Raw genomic sequence first — 23,540 nt, 5'->3', positions numbered from 1 at the left:
AGTGAAAGCTTGTTTAGATCTAGGAGGAGACACAAATCCCTTTAGTGTGTCTGGATTGAAAAATTCTGCCAAATCAAACACACCGTGCTGCTGTGGTGACCCCTTGTGAATAATGAGTTTGTTTTTTTTTTAGTCTGCCAAGCCTTGAAGTAATGCTGATATAATGTTTACCACCCTCACCAAGCCGAGAGTGTTAGGAATGACATTAGTTTAGCAGGTGTTTGGTTGTTAGGCCAATTACCTGGGTAAACCTTGGCATCGTGATGATCGTATAGGAGCTGGCGATCCTCACAGTTGTTACGCAAGACTATGAATGTCTATACAAATTTTATAACGACCAGTCTGGTAGCTGCCAAGACATTAGGCACCAATAACTGTTGATGTAAATCAGCGTCAAATCCAATAAAAGAACGTTGCCATAAACCTTTAAACGCTGAAATCTGCCAATTTTTGACAGGGCACAGGCAAACTTCTCCAGCTGATCAATTTAAAGTCAATATAAAGTCAATAATGTTTGTCTCTACCCTGTTGCCATATAAGCATCTTTCTGAATCTGGTGTTAAATGCTGTCACTTCTCTCCACCCCTCTCAGGGCCGTTGTTCCAGGGAGAATTGCAAGTACCTGCACCCTCCTCCCCATCTAAAGACCCAACTGGAGATCAATGGCAGGAACAATCTGATCCAGCAGAAGAATATGGCCATGCTCGCCCAGCAGATGCAGCTCGCCAATGCCATGATGCCTGGCACGCAGCTACCACCTATGGTGAGAGGACACACACGTATGAACACACCACAGCTACTGCCCACGGTGAGATTACGTACATGTAAAAGCTCACACATATATGGCTCCTTCTTGTCTGCGTGGCTCTTTCCCGTCTTTCCAGTCCCCTTCATGTCAGTGCGTGTCTTTACGGAAAGCTCGCAGTTTGCGCTCCCCGCTGTCCTTTAATTCCTCTGCCTTTATTTTGTTTTGCTCCAGCCGATGTTCTCGGTGACACCAGGCCTGGCCACCAACGCAAGCGCAGCAGCAGCTGCAGCTGCAGCCTTTAATCCCTACTTAAGCCCTGTGTCACCAAGCCTGATGCCTCCAGAGATCCTGCCCAGCACCCCTGTCCTCATGGCCTCCAGCCCTGCAGTCAGCCAAGTCCCCAACGCTGCCGCTGCAGCCCAGAAACTGCTGAGAACAGACAGACTTGAGGTAAAACCCAAACTGACAGACTGTGATCTCATCTCTTCTCTGAAAAACTTTCCATTACAAACTCTTCCTCGTGGTGTATCTCTTTGTTAGTCAGAGTAGAGTTAACCTCAATGATAATGAGCCTGTAAACAAGACAGATATTGATGGCAAGCAGCTTAACAAGCATAAGAATAATGGCGCCCTTACTTGATTTGCATAAACAGTTTCTGAAACGGAATTGAATTATAATAGCTGGTGCAATTATGCAAAGTAGAAACCAAACTGAAAGAAAATAAAAAACAGGTTGATAAACTGTGATGAAATGTCATCGGTTTATCACTCGTGTAATCCTGATGAACTGCATCTCAATTAAGTTCCCGTGGAGATCCTGCTTTCGCTCGTTGCGTTTCACAAAATGGCACAAGACGAGCATAACAACAGAGGCGTGTTATTTAGAAGAGAGTGCTGAAGCTATAATCAGCGCTCAACGTATACAAACCGCACTAAAATTACACTTTTGGCACTTTGTTGTTAAATAGCACCTTTTATGTGTCAATATCACACAGCCACCATTTAAAATAGCAGTTTTGTGTGTTTAATAGCATCATGTCACAAAAGTAGCATAGTGCGGTATAAAGCATGTTCAGTCACACACTGCTGAAACACTCACAGGAGTAAGGCAGAGTTGATGTCAGGAAAGCAACAGCCGTTATGTGTGCCTTATTTAAAAGAAAGTGCTGCCCTCTGGTGTCTCTCGTACTTACAAATGTCTGAGATGCAACACATAGCTGTGTATAGGGGATAAAATGTATTATGAGATTATACATATTTGCGTTAATGTGGAAATGGTTGAACATAGTGTGGACCTTCCTGAATGCATTACAGGATCTCACTAATAGTTGAACAGGAAGTATCCAGATATATCTTGTGATGTTGGATAGAGGAAGGCTCAGCACAGGCTGAAAGGATTTGTAAAGGCTTTCACGGGTTAACTGGTTTAGATAAAATCACTTCCATTTGTATTATAATATTAATATTTGAGATACGAGTACACAAATCAGGAATTTTTTTTCTGTGTTCGGTGCAAATCTGAATTTAAGGTAATTTTAAGTGAACTGGACATAGACTATTACTTTTACTAAGGTCATCACTTTTATTGACAGTGAACTTTATAGATTTTGGTTGTTTTTGTGTTTTAGTTTTATTTTTTGCCTGGGTGGATTTGGCAGATGTGTGTGTGTTAGTTATTTATGCGACTTATTATTGGACTGAGCCTTTTCTTAGCTGGGACTCTCTTGTAAAAGAGATTTTTTATCTCAAAGGTCTTATTTTTCCTGGTTAAATAAGGGATGCATTAAAAAGAAATAAAGAAATCTCATGTAAATATTCTGTACAACGTGTTCTCCCGCGGTGGTGAATTTGGACATGGAGCCTGCACGTTATCATTCACCTCATCCCATTTGTCTGTAGGTCTGTCGGGAGTATCAAAGGGGCAACTGCTCTCGGGGGGAGAACGACTGTCGCTTCGCTCACCCCGCAGACAGCACTATGATCGACACCAACGACAACACCGTCACTGTATGCATGGACTACATCAAGGGTCGGTGCTCCCGAGAAAAGTGCAAGTACTTCCACCCGCCGGCTCACCTGCAGGCCAAAATAAAGGCTGCCCAGCACCAGGTGAACCAGGCCACAGCCGCCGCAGCCATGGTGAGCAGTCTGCAGAAGCGTGCGCACACTCATTTACAACCCACACAACTGGCTTTATATTTACGTTAGGTTTAGCGACTGTAGAGCAGATGTGTTCTGTGTTTCGTACTCAACTTGCTTTACCTTCCTGGTTGGTATAATGTAGCGTTTTCAGTTCTGCTTTTGCCAGGCCAACTTTAAAGGTCTGCATGTTCATGTAGGTAAAACCTGCTCATATCTGGATGATAAGAAGAAGGATCGGACAATAGTGCATTAGTAGCTTCGTTATTCCCATGCTAAGCCTTTTTTTTGATTGTTGTTCCTTTTTCTATCATCGCAGAACACGAGTAGAGAGTCCAGTTCCCCTCTCTCTCTGTCTCTGATGGCCTGGCCTTAATTGTGACTCCATTGTTTCTGTGCTTCCTTACCTATAACTTCTCTTCCTCTTGACATTATTATAAAGGATTCATTGTGCTTTCAGTCCTGTCTTACAGTAACAGCACGGGTGAATAATAGTGCTGATCAAAGTGTTTTCTACATGCTTTTATTGACGTAGCGAAACAGAAAGCTCGGGGTGAACCGTTGCAATGTGAACCTGACTATGATGTGCACAGTGAAATGGAAACCTGTGAATATGTGCTTCCATATGATTTCCTGTTCAGTCACTGAGAATCGCTTACAGTAATGGTTGAATAATTTTTCTCCTCGCTATATTCATCCATCTCTGTGTGACAATGACTAATGTAGATGAGTAGCTGTCATCGATTCCTGATGATCATTTAACTGTCGAGCAGTAGAGCTAGTGTCCACACTGTGCATGCCTTAGTCCTGTTATCCCCTTGTATATTTGCATTCCAATGATTTGTTTTTTTATTTGTTTTTGTTTTTCTCACCTATACCCAAACTGCACTGCTGCCCCCATGATGCACCTCTGCTTGCTGGTTTATGTTAATGCGCTTGAACCCCATTGGCCCATTGCCATCATGTGCTCGCTGCCTGCTAATTAAGACTCAGTCGGCTGTCAAATCACTGAAGCGACCCCTCGACGCAACCTTTGACCTGGTACTATGACCTTTCACCTTTTAGCTTGGCATGTGGCTTTGTTGTAGAGCAGTGTTTTAACCAATGATACCTAGCTATTTCTGTTGTCGTTGTCTCAGTGCAATGTCTGTCTTTTCCTCTTGTTGATCTGTCATGATTGGCTGTGATAAAGTGATTGTGGCTTTCTGGGGTTACAAAAAAAAACAACAGTCTCATCCAAAACAGCTTTTCTTCTTGTACAGATCACCTCAAGCACCAAGTCTAAATGTGTCATTTTTCTCGGAGCCACAATCAGTTCATCACCTGTAGCTTTTCTAACAACAGTCAGTGAGGGCTAAGGAAGTAGAATTTCTATAAACGGTGGCATGGCTTCAGTGTAACGTCTTAAGTCAGTGTTCAGTGTTGTGGAGCAGCTCAATCAAATGTGTGCATGTCTGTGTCGCTAGTGCATGTCAGATGGATAAGGGTGGGGGTGGTGATGGTGGTGGTGGTGGTGGGCGGGCTAAGAGGGAAAGCCTTTAAAACCATACAGGAGTGATCCCACCGTAACAGATTATTACAGTTCAAATGATAGTTCACTCCATCACCAAATGTTGTCACGATATTCAGACCTCAAGAATGGCCTCAAGCCAAGATGAAGCCCGCACGCAAAGGCGCTCATGGTTTTTAAACAGCAGGGATCCGCTTTCTGAGTTACGTCCCTTGGCCTAAGACCATTTTTGACGTTTTTGTCTGCGAGTGAACCATCACTTAAACATGCTTACACAGTTTATCATGGAGCTAGCAGTGCAGCCTCCCTTTTCTCTGTGCTTCTTACCTGTTACACCACTTGTTAGCAGCCTTATTGTTTTAATAGTTAATGCTTGCTTATGTTGCACTTAGTCAGCCTTAAGACTGCAGAGTTAACAATCCAATGTAATGAACATATGAATGCTTGTTAGCTAGTAGCTCCAGTAGGCACCATGCTCCTGCTTGTGTAGTACTTGTGTCAGACTGCTGCTTGCTTGCTACTGATGATATAATGATATTGTTATTGTTGTACACACAAGGATGTTGTGACAGTGCTCCTCGGATGTCCTCTAACGTATGTACCTTCTTTTGTTTTCTTTCCCGTTTTTGCCTCTTTCAACACACCCTCTCTCTCTCTTTCTCTCTCTCTCTCTCTTACTTTTTCCTCTCTTTTTTTTTTTTTACCTCTGTCTCTCTCTGGCTTTTTTATTTTCCTTTTCACTGACCTCCCTCCTTCTGGATGGGCAGGGCATCGCCCCTAGTGTCATGGCTCCCCTGCCAAAGCGGGCAGCCCTGGAGAAGGCCAACGGGGCCTCTGCTGTGTTTAACACCGGCATGCTCCAGTACCAACAGGCCCTGGCCAGCATGCAGTTTCAGCAGCAGGCTGCTTTCCTCCCATCAGGTATGGCTCCCAAAGCGACCACAACGAGTGCTCTTACCAACTGAGTGGATGCCTGGATCAGTCTAACCTGGCTCCTGCTTGGCTGAGGTCGGACAGAGTGGTAGATTGCAGTACAGAGCAGATTTTGTTTTTCTTTTATAAAGAGGGAATTTTTTTTTAAATAGGCAAGTGATAACTCTAGATTTTAATCTAGGCTTGCAGGGATTGCATGTGTGTATTTCAGTGTTAAAAGAGAGCTTTGAAAAAAATGTGCTTTATGCTTTGTCCAGCTTTGCATGGCCAGTAGGTATTAAAATGGGTCACTATTTCAATCTGTCAACTAATTGCCTTAATATAATTCTTTATAGCTACCTTCACCCCATATTAAATGCAGGCCCAGGATGATAGGTATGAATACTAGTAATCCAAATAATTTGTATTAGTTTAGTTGTTTTTTTAAGTAGGTTGTTAGACTTTTCACGGTGTGATCACTCATATTTCGATGAGGGGCTTCGGCTTGGGCTGGGATGAATGGGGCTGGGTAATGGTATCTGGTAACAAACAGCAGTTTGAAGAGTCTGGCTTCTGCACACATCTGCTGTTCCTCTAACTTCTTTTTAGAGTATGTACGTAATGTTTAATGCTCTGTAGTTACACTCATAGCCCTGCTCTCACTCTGTCATTCATACCAAAGATGAAACTGTAGATTCACTTAATTAACTGGTTTTCTGATGATGAGTTTACCTCTTCGCCTTTTCCAATCACTGATGTCTGTGTCCAAGAGATATTAACCTTTTTTTTCCCCCACGTTATCTCTCCCTTCACTCTAATGAACCTTGTGATGGGCTGTTTTGATTTCTCTTCCCTATCCAATCCACTTCCTGTTGCACTGCATGATGGACAGGCTCAATATTGTGCATGACACCTGCAGCCAGCGTTGGTAGGTCCCGGCTTTCCTTCTTTAGTTTTTTGTAACCTCATGTCTTTGAGTCGCAGTTTTAGTGAAATGTACTTTGTTGTCTTCATAGAGAATTTGTAATCATTTTTGTTTGGTGACCCGAGAGTCACTCCTTTGGTTACGTGAGGAAACCTTTTGTGATTTGATGCAAAGGCAAATAATGTTTTATATAAATGTTGTTTATTACATGTATAAAAACATCCTCATGGTTTAACTGAGCTTCGTTATCTTGACCTCTCTGCCGTATATATTGCTCGACCACACTTGTCCTCATGCTCGTTCTAAACTTGGCTTTTGGCTGGTTTAACCTGACACCTGTAGAAACCCTTTGAAAACATTAAACAAAACTGAGGGGGGTTTGTTAGAGTGGTGACCTTTGTCTCCCTCTGCCACATTCTAGTTTTGTTTTTCTTTACTGGAAGAGTACAGCAGCAGCAGTTTACTATTATTACACGCAAATATGGAAGTAAGTTGCTGCTGCCAGACTGTGATCTCAGACTGTTTGATCCTTATCAGTGCTGGCAGAGGGAAGAAAGGGAACCAGTTAAATCGAACCCCTCTCTGACCTCCTCTCTCTCTCCTTCTCCTTCCCTCATTTGCCTGGTGTGTATGTGGCTACACTGCTCCTCCTGTATATTTTTTGCTTACATGATTTTCCCTCCAAAAAAGTTCCCATGATGCACGGTGGTACTCCAGCCACTGTGTCTGCAGCCACCACATCTGCCACAAGCGTTCCCTTCGCAACTGCCTCCACCAATCAGGTTTGCACCACTACCTCCTCAGTCTCTCTCTCTCTCTCTCTCTCTCTCTCTCTCTCTCTCTCTATCTATCTATCTATCTATCTATCTCAGTGCACATGGATAATCTGGGAATGCTTGTGTGTTAATGCAAGGGTTGGGTAAACAGCAGTACTCCCTCTTGTTGGCCTACACTACAGTCCAACATAAAGTTTTGTGAACACAAGCAGTGCTATAAACTAGTAGTACTTGTCCATTTTAACTATAACTCTTTTTCTTAGATTATATACCTGTGTTTAAAAAGAGCAAACAACAACAACAACAAAAACATTCTGTATTGTATTTTAATGTGTGTCCTCATTGTAACCTCGATTTTTGTCCTTTCCCATTTTGAGGACTCTTCCTTATCAAAGTTGACTTCCAACGAATACATGCAATTGGTATGTATGAGGCAGTGTTTTTTTCCCCACATTTTTAGAGCCATTTGCACAGCTTGTGCAATAGTTGCTATCTGTGCCCTTTGGTGCTTTGCTTTTTTTTTTCCTCTCTTTTTTTTCTGCTGCTTCTTCCAGCACGTAAAGCAAAGCTTTACCATATTCTTTGTGTTAAAAAGCTGGACATACTCATTATTATTGTCAGAAAAAAAAGTTATAAAATCAGTCTGTAAGATGACTTGCTGCGTGTTTAAGTTCAGTTCTGTTGGAGGCATTTTTTTGTAAGCAGCAAGCTGCATTGCATAATCATAGGTTTCCATGAAACAGGATTGATGAACAGTCGAGATGAACCATTATGCAGCTGTTCTTCATCCTGGACTAGTTTTATGCATTTTATCGAGGCGTGCAGGTCAACAACATGGAGGACTTAGATTTGCATGGGGGAAGCCACCTTACTGACAGTTTCCCATCCACTTCCCCCGCCCCAAACTCCCACCTCGTGTCTCCCTTCCTTTCAATCCTCCTCTCTCCCTGCTATCCAGAAGTGTCTGCATCAGTTGTGCCACAACTGTAGCCAAATTGCTTTTTTTTCCCAGCTTGTCATATTTGTCTCTTTGTTTTTTCCAGCAATAACTTCATCTTAATGCGAGGAGATGATGTTAAAATGTGTTGATCTGTACTTATTTGCGCCGGCCAGCGTCAGCTTTGTCTGTTTTCGCGTCAGCATCCTTCATTTGATCTCTTGTCTGTTTTCTATCCCCAGATTCCAATAATATCTGCAGATCATCTGAGTAGTCACAAGTACTTGACTCAGATGTAGTTCCTCTCAAGAACAGTGAGTTCCTATTTCAACCCTCACATTCTCTCTATTCATCACAAGTTGTTTGGTTTTTTTTCTCCATTTGTGTGACTCATATTATCTGCTTCAAGTTTCCCTCAAATTTGTATGCGCACAGAGCTTCTAACCACACTTTACCATCAGTTTGATTTAAGCTAAATCCACCATCTCTTGCAGATCAAATGAATGTGTGCTGGCACCGTCCAAGCCAAAAAAAAAAGAGTTCAGCCTTTATGTACATAACCTTCAGAATGTCAAGCAGTGGGACAAGGAGGGTCTGCCACGTCTCATCACACGTGAAAACATCAAGGGTACAACACATGATCTGTGCCATCTTCCCACATATCAATGTCAAGAAGAATTTGCTGTCAAATTCAACATCCAGCTGAGAGAAGAGCATATCTTGGTGCCAGGGTCGGCGTGTCTCTCTCCCCCCCTCGGCGGGGGAAACGTTCACATGATACCTCTGTGTCGGATTGAATCATAGCACTCAGTTTCTTCTAGTTATTATTATTATTACCGCATGCACAGAAGGTCAAGAGCGTTGTTACATGAGACGACATCAAGTGCTGGTACAATAGTAGACCAAGATTTCCTTTCCTTTTTTATTTGTTCTGCTTTATTATTATTATTATTTTTATTTTTTTTAATTGATAGCCATATTTCAGCGTTTACAAGAGTAATGCAAACATGCACCTTGAATTTGAATTGAAATCTGAAAGGCACAATGATTTTAACAGGATTTTATTCGCCAAATGAATTAGGCATGTACAGTATTGTGTTTTTACAGCTACTAGTGAAACTAGATGTTGACATGAGGGTCTTGGACATATGAATGTTCTGGGTAAACCAACATACCTGTGTACCTTGAAAGCACAGCCAGGCTAGCTTTTCTCACCTCGTTATGTGCTATAAAGGCCATACAGCTAAAACCAGAGTGTTATCTCAGCAGTGTTATTTGTTTACTGAAGGTAAAAGTTTTGTATGGCTCTTTTTTTTTCTTTTTTTGTATTGTTTTGTTTTTAAAAATCTCCATTGTGAGTGTTTTTTAACTTTTTCTTTTCTCAAATTAATCAGTTTTAGAAGTGGGTTTCTTGCCAAATCAATTTGTTTGGTATTTGATGGTTTTTTTGTTCCGTTTTGTTTGTTTAGAATCAGTAATGGAGGGTTTTTCTAAAGTTTGTCATAACTCTTTTTCATAGACTAGTGTTGTTTTTCCTTCTTGGAATTAAGTCGTTGATCAAGTCCATTGACTCTAAAGCCTGGCGAAGTAGAGGGTGTAGCTTCAATTGACATTGCGTTACCGTGTTTCCCCCTCTTGTAAAGAGGAGCAGCTCTTAAACTGTGTCTCCCAAGAAGCACTGTTGAGCCATGTGTGGATGCGAACTTTAAACAACAAGCCCAAAGGTCTAGTAGGTCATTTAAACCACATGTGCACTTGAACGATTATTTGTCCAGTCGCCATATTTTAATTTCATATCCCATCCCAAGTGAACTTTCATTTTTGATTTTCTGAGGAAGTACAACACGTTCAAACGTTTGCCTTGTATCTCTTGCAAAAACACAAAGGTTTTCATCCACGCATAGATCTGACTATGGAAACCAAAGCACAGTTTGTTTTTTTTCTCTCAAACTTATCCACAGTGGGTGAATACAGAGACATCTCTGCAGAGGCTGAAACAATTAAGGAAAAAGGTTTATCATCTTTCATTCATGTGTCTTGATTTATGTTTTTCACAGCAGCGTGTCTTTACCGATTGTAATGTACCTAACAAAGCCTTAGATTACAGTTCATGGGTCCTCACCCAATCAAATGTACTCTCAATCACCATGCAGGTAAAGAACACCAATGATGTTTTATAGTTCTCTCACAAGCCGCTTATGATCTTTTTTTCTCTCTCTCGCTCTGTAACAATAACAATTACTCTCTTAAATTTCATTGAACTTATGTGTTATGTACTACTTAAGAATTTGAATCTATTTGATGTATGTAGTTTTAGATTATTTTTCTTTTTTTTTTGTTGTTTTGTTTTTGCCTTACTATATATTACTTGACAACATTGATATAGCCGTTGTAGATGTTGAGGTAGTATGACATTCATAACTTTTTTTCAAACCATATAAATGATAATGTGTTAGTTTTAAATATTCACTTCATTCATATAGCTGGATGTCTTTTTCAGTTGTGTTACATTGTCAGTTAATTTTTTGTTGTTGTTGTTGATGAGAAGACTTTTTGATACGAGGAATGAGATCAATTGATTTGCTGCACAGCAGCGGTCTCTGAGTTTAACAAGAAAAAAACAACAAAAAAATCAAACACACACACAAAAACTATTTTAACCAACTTAAATTTTTCCTTGTAACATGTCGAGATCATGTTTGAAAATACTATATTGTACTGAAATTCAGACTGTCCATGTTTTAGAGTAAAAATTATTTTCTACTGTATCCATTTCAAAGAGATATGTAATTTTGTTTTTGTTTGAATATTTCTTAAGTTTGCCCTGAATGTCAGGCCAAAACGAGCATTGAGATTTGACGGGTGTTCGGATGTTCGATAGATAGCGAGATTAGGAGCGAGGAAGCAGAGGCGTCTGTTTTCCAGAGGAATCAGAAATGCTGCAGATTATGAGTTCGAACCTAAGGGACGAAGGTTGTCTTTTTGCACTTCTGTATATAGTCAAATGAACAGAGAAAAAATGTGTATCATATTGAGATATTATTTTGAATAAAAAAAGATCTATAATTATAAGGAATTTTGTTAGATTAATTTAAATTCTTAAATTAGAAGACCAGCTAAAAGAAAAAAAATGCTTGCAAAGAAGGGCACTAGTTTCTTGGCCAATGCATTCAGAGAAAGCTATGCGCTTTTTGTCTTATTTTATAAGTGGCTAGTATTGCCAGGGAATGTTGTAGGGGAGTAGATATCCCCATATCATGCTAACTCCACCCCTCTTGTAGGATGACATATCCAGTAACATCCATATACCATTTGTTGGACTTGGTCACACAGTATTGCTGCTCCCATGGTACAGCTGATACATGAACCTGTCAAAAATGTGTATTCTATTATAGTTTGATTTGACTGCATGTAAAAGTACAAACACGTAAACAAAAGATAGATATGTAAGGTAATAAGATAACACCTTCAGACTACAGAATACACAACATTTGTTCTTTGTTTTTCAAATTATCCATGCAGTAGATAACATCCACAGTGGGAAGAAGTGATACTTTAGAACAAGTCATCTTACTCTTATGTGATTAAAATAAAAATATTTTCCAAGCAAACTTGTTATTTAAAGAATGAGAAAACATTAGCACTCATCCACCCCCCGGATACATTCTCATAGCCGTATAATTACAGTCCACGCTGACTCACGGGGCAGTTGTTCCTGCTCTTATAGCTGTGCACTCAGCAGGTGAAGGCTCATCACACCAAATGCTTATTTGGCAAATTTAGTCTTTAAAAAAATGAATGTAACAGTCGCCAGACAACATCAGACGTGTTTCTGACTCGAGGCTGCTTTGTATAGTTGCTACAGAACCAAAGCACCATTTTCTCCAAACCACACGTTCAGTCTTCGGGCTGCAACCGAGGTCTCGCTTCCCTGCTGGGCGCACATGTACGCTTTGACTGCTTTTTACTTGTAAGTGCACCCACCCAGTTATGTATTTGCTAACAGTTGCCACACAATAATGTACTATTCTGTCTTCATATTTGTTTATGCACATTTTATTGTTAATTGACTCTTGCTGTATGGATGAAAAAAAAAATCTGAATAAAACAATATTTGATTTGCTCACGCAACCATCTGTGTGGTTCTCTGCATCGATGTGAGTGATTGCCACAAAGGTGGAAATTTCAAGTGATGCAAAATCAAATCACCTCATCATCTGATTTCACTTTTAACAGGGATTTCTTAGGTGAAGAGGACAGCTTATAGTCATTACAGCTGTCTTCTCCTCAAGGGTTCGGGGCCATCAAGATAACAATTCTGGAGCAGCTCCGTGGAGAGCAATATATGACATGTTGAAGGTTACATTAATTGTGCTCAAGGCAATTTTCATGAGATCGTTTGTATTATCTGGGTCAGAAACGATAGTGGTGCTTTTGAATGACACCTATATAATCTCACATAAAGACCTGTGCTTCCTAGTGCATGTAGTTCCCTTCCTAGGGAGAGTGAGTGTGTGTAAATTGCACGCCACGAGCACCTAACAGGAAGATGTTTGCACACTTTATAATTTAAATCTCACCATAGTTAGCCCTGCTGTGTTCTGCATGTCAGATACCTTGCAGGTGACACAGAGCTGGTGCACAGCTTTCCTGCTTCCTCTGAGCCTTTCAAGAAGTAGCCTGTATTTGGACAGGTTTGAAAGCAAATGGGGGAAGTTGGATGTGGATAGGTTCCATGAGCTCCATCTATCTATCAGTGGTGGACTTGTAGTAGCCCCTCAGCCACTGATGCGGTCAGAGGTTCCAACTTTGGGCTCACAGACACCTTATTGGTGGATAAGAGGTATCAGTTTTTTGGTTTCTGTGCAAATTATCCAGGAAACCCCACTAAGACCTGCACTACTGTGGCCAGCGTGTAAGTCGGTGTTCCCTGAATTTGTCCAAGGGTCTAACTCATGGTCATTGTGCACTCAGAGGCAGACAGCAGGGGGAATTGGTATCAATAGGAGCCCAAAACAGTTTCACATTACAGAAGTTCCCCAGCAGAGAGCGAGAAGGTTTTTTTATATAACTGTGGACAGTCTAAGGGTTTCTATCTGAACATATGTGTCTTATTTATGTTGATTTAGGCTTTAAAAACAGTGTTGTGTGATTTGTACTTCCTATGACCGTGCACCCTCATGATGTTTTGATCTTTTCAGGTTATAGTAGCTGATGAGGAACAACAAATGACCCATAATTCACCTGCATTTGCATTTATTTAAACAGCACTGGAAGCAAATGTGGGAATTTTGAAGTGCACAGAAGAGCCACACAGCTCTGCAGTGTATCACAGAATGGGCGGGGACACAGAAACACTGACTTTTCAGCATACTGTGATTAGCAGCACTTTAGCAGCCCCATGCATATGCGCATTGACATTTTATTTTAGTCGAGCTTTGTGTGATTACAGTGCCAGCGTTTCCCTATAAACTATGCAAAGTGGTTACAACTCTTGCATTGTGCATACTGCTTGTTGGTGTATAATTACACCCTTTGCAATACCTACACTTAACACACAAAGCATACAATGCAAACACCCTGGGCCAGCGCTGAGTGATGTGACTCCGTCACTTCACTGCTGCCCTGTTATGTTTCAGGTTTCGTGCTTTGCAAGCTACTGGATTTCCTTTGTGATCAGTTAACTATGTATCTATGCCCATGTGGCGCACATGGCGCACACTGACATATGCGCACCGATTACCGACTAACTGGATAATCCCATTACCAGACACATAATTACAGAGTCTACAGTTGCGAGCAGTGACCGTGAATATGAATATGAGGGCAGAGGTCACGCCGATCGGGCCACAGACGTGCATACGACTGCAGTATCGCTCTGTCTGGTCATCTGATTGCTGTGACTGAAGGGTGTCGGCTCCTTTAAGAAAACGGAACTGAAGCCTCGGCTTTTGACGCTGCTCAGGATGTGGGCAGGAAACGCCATGCAAGAGCAGTGAAGCGATCACGCTTCACGGCCGCCGTTGCACAATACAGCGCTATCAAAAATGTGTCTTAATTGAGCCCGCTGATGCCCAGGAGCGGCCATTCTCCCCGGATCCGTGCTCCGCGGCCCTTACAGCGCACGAGAGGGCGATTTGCCGGCGTGGGATTTGAGTCCTATCCGAGCCAGAGGGCAGCCTTCTCAGCCTGCTCGGCTTGAAAACATCGGGGCTGGCCAGCGGGTGGCAGAGAGAGGAGGCTTCGTCGCGGAAAAGGAGGTGTCTGCCTTTTCTTTTTTGAGAAGATATATATACATATACCTCTCCGCAGCCATGAGGGAGTACAAAGTGGTTGTTTTGGGGTCGGGCGGAGTCGGCAAATCCGCGCTCACGGTCCAGTTCGTGACGGGCTCCTTCATCGAAAAGTACGACCCCACCATAGAGGATTTCTACAGGAAGGAGATCGAGGTGGACTCGTCCCCGTCGGTGCTGGAGATCCTGGACACGGCGGGGACCGAGCAGTTCGCCTCCATGCGAGACCTGTACATCAAGAACGGCCAGGGCTTTATTCTGGTCTACAGCCTGGTGAACCAGCAGAGCTTTCAGGACATCAAGCCCATGAGAGACCAGATCATCCGGGTGAAGAGGTACGAGAGGGTGCCCATGATCCTGGTGGGAAACAAGGTGGACCTGGAGGGGGAGAGAGAGGTGTCTTCCGGGGAGGGCAAGGCTCTGGCCCAAGAGTGGAACTGCCCGTTTATGGAAACTTCAGCCAAAAATAAAGGATCAGTCGACGAACTGTTTGCAGAGATAGTCAGACAGATGAACTATACAAATGTCCCCAGCGGTGGAGGCAAGTGCTGTTCATGTGTCGTGCTCTAAAAGACAAACAAACAAACAGAAACTGTGCATCCGGGCTGTTTGAGCTTTCAAAGTTGTCCTGCAGGCTTTCTTTTTTGTTTTGTTTTTGCAAAAGTATTCTCTCTCCTCACACTGTTGTCTTATTGTTGCACACAAACACACACAGACACACACACAAAATCCACGACAACAATCAAATATGTATCATATTCTGGAAAAGTGTTTACATGAAAAAGTACTTGAATGTTTGGGGATTTTTTTATAGCTTTGTATATGACACTTCTCTGGAAATGTGCCTCAGTGGGGATGTCTTATTGTGAAACCTAAGAGACACGTGATTTCTGGCTATTTTTGTGTGGTTTTTTTCTTCTTTTCAGTTGTACTGTTTATATCTTCTGGGCTGGGGGTCTTCTGTCTTGGAGACTGGTTGTTCTTGTGTTTTGGGGCTACTACACCAAATCCCTAGGCTTAAATGGGATTGTTTACCTTTAGGGTCTTTTGGTTTTTTGGAAGGCCTGAAAGTGTTTAAAAAAAAAAAAATACAAATCTGATTAAATTATCAGTCACCACTCAAGCCTTGGACAGGTTGCTCGAATCAATGTCACGTTATCTCTCCAGACAGTAAAGCGTGATCCCAGAGGCACAGACCCACCCGCTAATACTGAAGCCGTGGACTGTGGTGGAGTTCTTTTGCCAGCAAATTTTTGTTTTCTCCCCGCGCCCCCTCGTCTCTGGTTTGGTGAACGTGGATTTATCGTGGAACTTGCACTTAGCTGACGGTGTCCCTCCCCAGTGTGCACAAACGAGGACCTTAGTGCATTGCTGTCGCTGCATGGGGGACGCCGTGACCCCATGTCAAGTGCCTTCCTAAGAAATCTGTGACTGTGCCAACTCATGAGCCCTACTTCCTCTGCAGTGCGTCATGATGGCAATCAGAACTTTTCTAGCAGTTTTCAATATACAGTCTAGTTTCACTTGTGCTGAGAATGAGAGGCGCTTCTTCCTATTTTACTGTAAGGAAGCTTCGCTTGTCCTCGACCTGCTGTCCAAAGGGTCAGATTCAGGCCGTTTCTTGAGGTACTACTCCAAGAAGAACAACAGAATAACTTTACCCACTGCAATTCTGGTTCAGTGAATGGAAGCCATGTCTGTATGTATTATCTAGCTGTTTTGTTTAGTTTTTTTCCCTTTCTAAAATGTGACATTCTTTAACTTACCATAATTGTATTTCTCTCTTTGGACAAATCTGCCAATCCAGCTGTCAGTTTGGAAGACTTGTAATACAAAACAGATTTTACGTAACGCTGTGTGCTGTGCCCGTCTGTGCTGAGGATGTGTATATGCGTTATACTTTCGGGGTGTTTTCAATTTGACTCTCACTGTAAACAACATTAGGGCTGAAACAGGTAGTTGATTAATCCATAAGCAACCGACTGATAATCACAAATCACTGATAACATATGAACTGTCTAGTGGTGCACGTAAATGGGTATAGGATGAGCTGTAAAATGTAAATAAGAACATGATGCTATGATTTGCTAATCATTTAAAAAAAATGTAAATTAAAAGTAAAGCAAAGACAAGTGAAACAGAATTTGAATTTTATGTGGATAAAGCAATAATTTTCCACTTGGAATTTGATGCCAGCTGGTTACAAAAAAGTTGTGACTGTGTTGCATCACCTCTTTTTTTTTTTTTTTCTTTTTTTTAACACTTATAAGTGTTTGGCAACCAGAGAAGGCAAAATGTTTCATCGTGCTTGCTTGATATGAGAATTAAGCAGTTTAGTGCCAACTTTGTCATATACTATTTTAAATGCTGCCAGATGTTTTGTCTGGACTAAAGGAAGGCCAGGTTTGGCATCCATACTCCTACCACAATCACTGGTGATGGATTTCAGAACATGTTTCTGAGCTCACGCAGTCGCTTCTGCTGCAGAATGTTCTGTATTAAAATGCAGTGCCTCCTGCGGGCCTGAAAATAACAGCCATTCAATAATTGTTTCTCACACTGACGCACGTGCAGACGTTTGTTTTTTTTCCAGATTCTCAGAATCTTTTAGCAACGCACAGCTTTTCCAGTTTTTTGTTGCTTCTATCACTTAACTAACACACACACACACATATATACGCATATGTATGTGCAACATTTTAGAGCTTGTCTTTGTACTATTTGCACATATAACAGTGTTTAAATGATTTGCAAATGAGTGCATTGTGCTTTTATTTGCATTTTACAGCGATTTGAAAAGGAACTCGCAGTGAAAGTCCGTGGGATTCAGTGGGATGTGCAAATGGAATATCTTTCCGTTTTGTTGCTTTGTGTTGGTCACACAAAGCAAGTGATTTAAGGATGTCAGTGAATCTGTCAAGCATATTTTTCAGTGCTTTTGGATTTTTATACATATCAATAAAATATTGATTTACAGTATAAACAATCATTAGCTGCACCTCTTAAGCGTTTCTACTATTATTTTCCATGTTAAACAACTGTAACCTTTCTTTGTATATATATATTTTATTAGGTACACTTTACAAGGATTAGGATGGGCCCTCTTTTACCTTCAGAACGGCTTGAATTCTTCATGGCAAAAAACTGCTTGAACTATTGCTCAGAGATGGTCCATGTTGACATGAGAGCATCACACAGTTGCTGCAGATTTGTCGGCTGCACATCCATGTCGTGAATCTCTTGTTCTGCCACGTCCTAAAGGTGCTCTGTTGAATTGAGTTTTGGTGACAGTGTATGCGATACAACAAGCTCATTGTCATGTTGAAGAAGCTAGTTTCAGATGATCTAAGTTTTGCGGCCTGTTGCGTTATCCTGCTGGAAGCAGCGATCAGAATATGGGTACGCTGTGGTCATAAAGGGATGGACGTGCTCTAAAAAGCATTAACATGCTGCAATGTGTTTGGCTGATTAGATATTTCTGTAAATGTGGCACTAAATGCCATGTAAGATGTGTGGAAAGGGCTATGACTACATGCCAGCCACTAGTCAGTGTTTTAACTAAGGGATCATACCCATGTAAATAGATTTTTTAAAACTCTCATTTCAGCCGTGTAGGGTTTCCTGTAAGTGTGTCTCAGTTGGGGAGTGCTGTTTCCTCTCTTCCTGCTTCAGACTGTGAAGTGGAAGACCGTGAGCACTTTTTGTGTCAGTATCCAACTTAAATCAACCATACATGCTCAAGAATGACATTTGGTAAGTCTTTCTCAGTCTGCCCAATGAGCTGTTGTAATAAATGTCCAGAAACCACAAAACTTCATGGTCAAATTAGGAAAACAAATTTGAGAATGTGCCTGCACTATTCAGGTTCTATTTAAAGAAAATGTTCCCTTTTGTAAAAATACATACTGTCTGCTGTTGCTGCCTCTGTCATCAGAATCTGGGCCAGTAAAGCATTTACTTATAATTCACAAAATGCAGTCCTGTAGTTCTACTGAAGTTTACAGTTCATGTTCATCTCAGTGATTATTTATAAATAAGTGGTGGACATGTTTTTTTAAATAATGACTGTAAAAATGTTACTTTAAAATGAGTTATGACTCAATTCAGCCAATCAGAACATGAACACAAAAGAATGTGAACTTACTGTAAAAATGGCAACTAAGATCAATCTGATAATACTTTCATCAGGTTTTTCTATATTCACTTTTTTATATTAAAAGCGGACAACACAAAAATCAGTCCAAGGTGAGGAGTCAGACTGATTTAGTGTAATACCTTGCATCACTACTAAATGATTTTCTTACACATATTTAACTCTCGTATTTCTTTCACATGTGTAAAATACTCCAGCTAAAGCCCCTCACGGCCTGTTAGAGGGACGTCATTAGTACATATTATATAAGTAAAAGCTTCATACTTCTACATACGTCTAATGGAAACAGACATTTTACTCGCTTTCATTTATGTAAAAGCTGGAGTTTAACTCTTCAGCTGAAAATCACTGTATAAAATAAGTACTCAGTGTTAAGTGAATCCAAGGGGTCACAGTCATTTTGGTTTGTAAGCACTTATAAAACAAGCAGCGTATGTACAGCTGTTGAAGAGTTTTCCTCAGAAAAGCTCCAATATTTTAAAGGCCCAACATGGTCATATTGTTCCACATGTTATGTAAATGTGCAAAATTAAAGACCAGTGTGTATGGATGGCAGATGGCTGCCCCTACCTGAGCCTGGTTCTGCTGGAAGAAGCTTCCAGCAGAACCAGGCTCAAAAAGGGAGTTTTTAAAAGGGAGTTTTTCCTTCCCACTGTCACCAAAAAAAAGCTTGCTCATAGGGGGTCATATTATTGTTGGGGTTTTCTTGTATTATTGTAGGGTCTTTAAGCTACAATATAAAGCACCTTACAACTAAGTGCACAAATCCCAGTTATAACAATATGCTGTGTACACACTGATCAGTGGTTATGGTAAAACCTCAGATGATGAAGTAACGAGTTAACATGGGCAGATTTTAGTGGTGTTACAATGGGAGAATCAGTCTGAGGTGTTTTCCCATTTTGCCATGATTCTCAGATTAGTTTCACACCTGCAGGGATTTAGTCACATGACCTGGCAGGTTTATCAGTCTGGTGGACTATAGAATCCACTATGCATAAATGCCTGAAACAGAAACTTGACAATGCTGCAAATACAGGTTGCCACAGTCAAATCACATTTGTTTTTGCTTATCTGACTGTGTATAAATTATATAAAGCTAAAATAACAAATACACTTTTCCAGCTGTTGAAGTGCAACCCAGAGCTGGAGGTTTGCCTAAACCCTGACACCATTTCTTACTGCTGTTGCACAAGCACACTCTTCATCCTCAATTTCACAAGCTGCCTGGCAAAGTAAAATAAATGTAGTACATGCAAGCTCACTTTATCTCCTGCAAGTTCTACAGCTGAAAGTTATGAGCTGACACATATGTTGGGCTTTTTTTTGGCATGTAGAATGACAGGAAGGGTGGATGAACTGTTGCTTCCTGTGCAGATTCACCTCAGATCTATGAAATGCTGAAAAAGGCAATCAGTTCCTTTTTGTTATTTAGAAATAGTAGCTTATTGTCACAGTCTGTTCCCCCCTAGGTGCACACAAGGCACACACAGGGCATGACCTCAGTTTTGTAATGTTCCAAGAAATAAGTTTTACATAATTTTCAAAACCAAACCAAAATAGAGAATTAAGCAGAGTAAAGGGCTGGGGCATGGGTGGAAACATTGCACTTGTGTGACTGTGGTGCCTGCAGTGCAGTGCTTTCTGTGATTTGATATGAGAAGAAGTCGGTACGATCATATGACACCAATTTGCTGTTATCGTGGTTGGTTATCGGTAAGCTGTTTGGACAGACAAACTGGAACACTCAGCTGGATCAATTAAACCACCTTCCAGCCACTGCAAACACTCCTTCCTGGAATCACTGCAAACACCTCACAGTAGCTGAATGAAGGGCTTTAATGTCTGTATTATTGTTAAACCACTGAATCACATAAACTTGAACCACTGTGACAAATGAGACACAGACACACACTTTCAGAGTGAGCCCAGAGAGTTTGCTTTCATCTCTTCTCCTGTTTTTTCAGTGGTATTCTGTTTAGTGTTTTTATGGATAGCTTACAGTGACAACAGTTCTCACATTTCAGCATAAATATTAAAGATCATACAATTTTATATCTTTACGATCTGAACTTTAATTTAGATAAAAAATTTTTGCATGCTAGGATTGATTGTGAAGTATTCACAGCTCTTCACTTGTTCTACATTTTGTCATTTTACAGACCTATTCCAAAACTGATTAAATTCATTTTTCACATCAAAATTCTACACACAAAACCCCAAAATGACAAAATGAAAACAGGTCTGCTTTCATTTCTTGCAAGTTTATTAAAAGTATACATGTACATAACTATTCACACTCAAAATTGAGCTGAGGTGCATCCTGTTTCCAATGATCACTGGTGAGATGTTTCTACAACTTGACTGGAGTCTATCTGTGGTAAATTCAGTTGATTGGACATGATTTGGAAAGGCACACACCTGTTTATATAAGGGCCCGCAGTTCACAGTGCATGTCAGAGCACAAACTAGTCCAAGGAATTGTCTGTAGACCTCCGAGGCAGGATTTTATTGATGCACAGATCTGGGGAAGAGTACAGAAAACATTCTACAGCATTAAAGGCCCCAGTCAACATAGTGGCATCCATCACCCATGTAAGGCGTTTTGAACCACCAGGACTCTGGGTTAGAGTTGGCTGCCCGGCCAATCTGAGCAATCAGGGTAGAAAGGGTTTAGAACCCAATGGTAATTGACAAAGCTCCGGCGTTGCTCTATGGAGAGAGGAGAACCTTCCAGAAGGTAGCACTTCACCAATCAGGCCTGTATGATAGAGTGGCCAGACAGAAGTCACTGTTCAGTTAAAGGCACATGACAGCCTGCCTGGAGTTTCCCAAAAGGCACCTGAAAAACCTGCTGACCATGAGAAACAAAATTCTCTGGTCTGATGAAACAAAGACTGAGCTATTTAGCCTGAATGCCAGAAAGCAGCTAGAGTCAAAAGTCATGTCTAGAAGAAACCATGCACTTCTCATCTCGTGGCCAATACCATAACTGCAGTGATGCATGGTGCTGGCAGCATCACGATGTGCTGTTTGGTTTTCAGGAGCAGGAACTGAGAGACTAGTCAAGGTAGAGCAAAAGATTAGTGGAGCAATGTACAGAGACATCGTTGATGACAACCTGCTCCAGAGTTCTCTGGATCTCGAAGGTTCATCTTCCAACAGGAGAACAACCAAGGCTAAGATAACAAAAGAATAGCTGTAGGAGCACTCTATGTATGTGCTTATGCGGACCAGTCAGATCCCAGACTTAAACGCTATCGAACATCTTTTTTAGAATTCAAATGCTATTGAACTCTAAAAAAGTCTGCGACCTGATGGAGCTTGAATGGTTCTGCAAAGAAGAACAGGAGAAGCTGCCCAATAATAGGTGTGCCCAGCTTGTAGCATCATACTCAGAAAGACTTGAGGCAGTATAATTGCTGTCAAAAGTGCTTAAACAAATGATTGAGCAAAGGCTGTAAATACTTATGAAAATGTTCTTTTTTTGTTTTTATATTTTTAATAAATTTGCAAGAATTCAAGAAAACATTTCTCATGTTGTCGTTTTGGGGTATTTTGTGTAGAATTTTGAGGTGAAAAATGAAATGAGCCTATTTTGAAATAAGGCTGTAACATGACAAAATGTGGAACAAGAGAAGCACTGTGAGTACCTTCTGGATGCACTGTACCAATCTCACATCTGCCTGTAAAAATGAGCTGGTTAGATAAGCAGAGCATCATAACTTCACACAAGAAGAAACTAAACAAAAGTCCACTAAATCCCATTTTCTTTGTTTAATTTGTGGAAAATGGAAATATAAAAACTTTTGTACAAAGGGGTTTTTGAGCAAGTTAATCATTTCTGGCTCAAGAGCTTAACTCTAAGGCTAATATGCAAACAGCTGATTGCACTCACTCATTTATTGTATTAATGTTATGGAAGTTCAGAAATGCTGGTCAAAAAAAAATCTTGGTCATATATAGGACATCTTTAATTTATATTCTTTATTTTCACACTTTTAGATTGTTTTTTACCTAAATGTGAAGATGTAAATGTAGCTGTGAGTGGAGCGCTTCACATATCCTCTGAACTGTGTTTCAACATCTTACAGTTTGATTACATTTGCATTTTCACTCAAATTTCTCTATGTGGCTAGACTGTCACGACATGTGCTGCACTAATTTACACCCCTCCTCAGCACAGTCATCCCCTGGCTTCGTCTAGTGCCATCATCAGATCAAAGATCTCTGTATTTCAACATCAATGTGTTTATGATGCACGTTTATATCCTGAACTACAACATGTACATGCCTAACGTTATATAGATTTGGACGAACATGCAACAAGCAGGAGACAGCAGGTTCAGGCAAAAGCAAATTAACCGCATTTGTACTTTCAAAGGAGACGATGCACAAAGAGTCTGAAACAGCTGGCAGACAGTCAAAGGAAAAAAACAAAAAATCAAACAAAAACAGGTAACACAGCAGGTGAGAGTAGTTTCAAATACACACAATAGCAAAGAACAGGTAAAACCCCTAAGGGTGAAACAGACAATCACAAAGGAAAAACACTGTCAGACACACATAAAGACCGTGATTAACAAAATAAAACAGGAAGTGACTAATTCAGAAACACAAACAGCACGCATCGGCATATAGAGAAAAGGTTAAGCACATGATTAAATAAGACCCAAAAACTCACCACAGTGAGTGTCCAACTACGTGCAGGACAACACACACGCACGCACACACGTAGTGTGGTTCAGCACCTATAAATACTTGTATGAAATGAGAGAATTCAGCTGGGTATACGGAGTGACAGACGTGGTGGAGTTTTCTGTGTTTTTAAACTGCACGGGTAGAGGGCCCTATTCATGGAAACATGTAAGCAAAATAAACTCTGAGTTGATTAAACTGTGACAACTTCAACTCTGAGCTTCCTGTTCCAGAGCAGCTGACACAATACAGTGCAGTTATTATGTTTTGATAAAGCTAATAGTATTCAGATAATATTAACAGCCTGTAAATGAGCCAACGGTGATATTAACGCAGGTGGATCATAAAGCAACCTGTGTCTGTAGCTCGACTGAGCATTCAAGCAGCTCTGCACTGGTTTTATTAATAATTTATTAATTTAACAAGTTCCTGTTTCCGACACTTATTTT

At 40.9% G+C, this 23,540-nt stretch overlaps 2 protein-coding genes across 23 annotated transcripts in view; both read left to right on the top strand.

Annotated features, from left to right (window-relative positions):
- The window catches only part of LOC134616830 (muscleblind-like protein 1), a 40,272-nt gene extending 28,194 nt beyond the window's left edge, over nucleotides 1–12,078 (top strand). For 5 of the 22 annotated variants that reach the window (XM_063461848.1, XM_063461850.1, XM_063461849.1 and 2 more), the window contains exons 3-12: nucleotides 593–808; nucleotides 980–1,198; nucleotides 2,648–2,887; nucleotides 3,875–3,928; nucleotides 5,165–5,318; nucleotides 6,202–6,237; nucleotides 6,925–7,016; nucleotides 7,388–7,432; nucleotides 8,190–8,261; nucleotides 8,442–12,078. In XM_063461848.1, coding sequence (XP_063317918.1) covers nucleotides 593–808; nucleotides 980–1,198; nucleotides 2,648–2,887; nucleotides 3,875–3,928; nucleotides 5,165–5,318; nucleotides 6,202–6,237; nucleotides 6,925–7,016; nucleotides 7,388–7,432; nucleotides 8,190–8,246 — 1,113 coding nt within the window. In that variant the 3' untranslated portion in view covers nucleotides 8,247–8,261; nucleotides 8,442–12,078. The remainder of the gene's footprint in view (nucleotides 1–592; nucleotides 809–979; nucleotides 1,199–2,647; nucleotides 2,888–3,874; nucleotides 3,929–5,164; nucleotides 5,319–6,201; nucleotides 6,238–6,924; nucleotides 7,017–7,387; nucleotides 7,433–8,189; nucleotides 8,262–8,441) is intronic. The other 17 variants (XM_063461853.1, XM_063461855.1, XM_063461860.1 and 14 more) reach the window with 17 other exon arrangements.
- Nucleotides 12,079–13,201: 1,123 nt separating this feature from the next.
- LOC134617108 (ras-related protein Rap-2b-like) lies at nucleotides 13,202–17,165 on the top strand. Its single transcript, XM_063462292.1, has one exon. It carries the CDS (start codon nucleotides 14,262–14,264, stop codon nucleotides 14,808–14,810), a length of 549 nt encoding a protein of 182 aa, XP_063318362.1. The 5' UTR covers nucleotides 13,202–14,261; the 3' UTR covers nucleotides 14,811–17,165.
- The last annotated feature ends 6,375 nt before the right edge of the window (nucleotides 17,166–23,540 follow it).

Source organism: Pelmatolapia mariae, linkage group LG18, assembly GCF_036321145.2.
Source record: "Pelmatolapia mariae isolate MD_Pm_ZW linkage group LG18, Pm_UMD_F_2, whole genome shotgun sequence".
In the NCBI taxonomy this organism is placed as follows: domain Eukaryota; kingdom Metazoa; phylum Chordata; class Actinopteri; order Cichliformes; family Cichlidae; genus Pelmatolapia; species Pelmatolapia mariae.
Note: the sequence above shows the minus strand (reverse complement) of the source record. Positions and strands in the feature narration are given on the sequence as shown.

Bases quoted from the DNA above. Each gene is read 5' to 3' on its own strand.
- LOC134617108 (XM_063462292.1), top strand. From the start codon at position 14,262: ATGAGGGAGTACAAAGTGGTTGTTTTGGGGTCGGGCGGAGTCGGCAAA.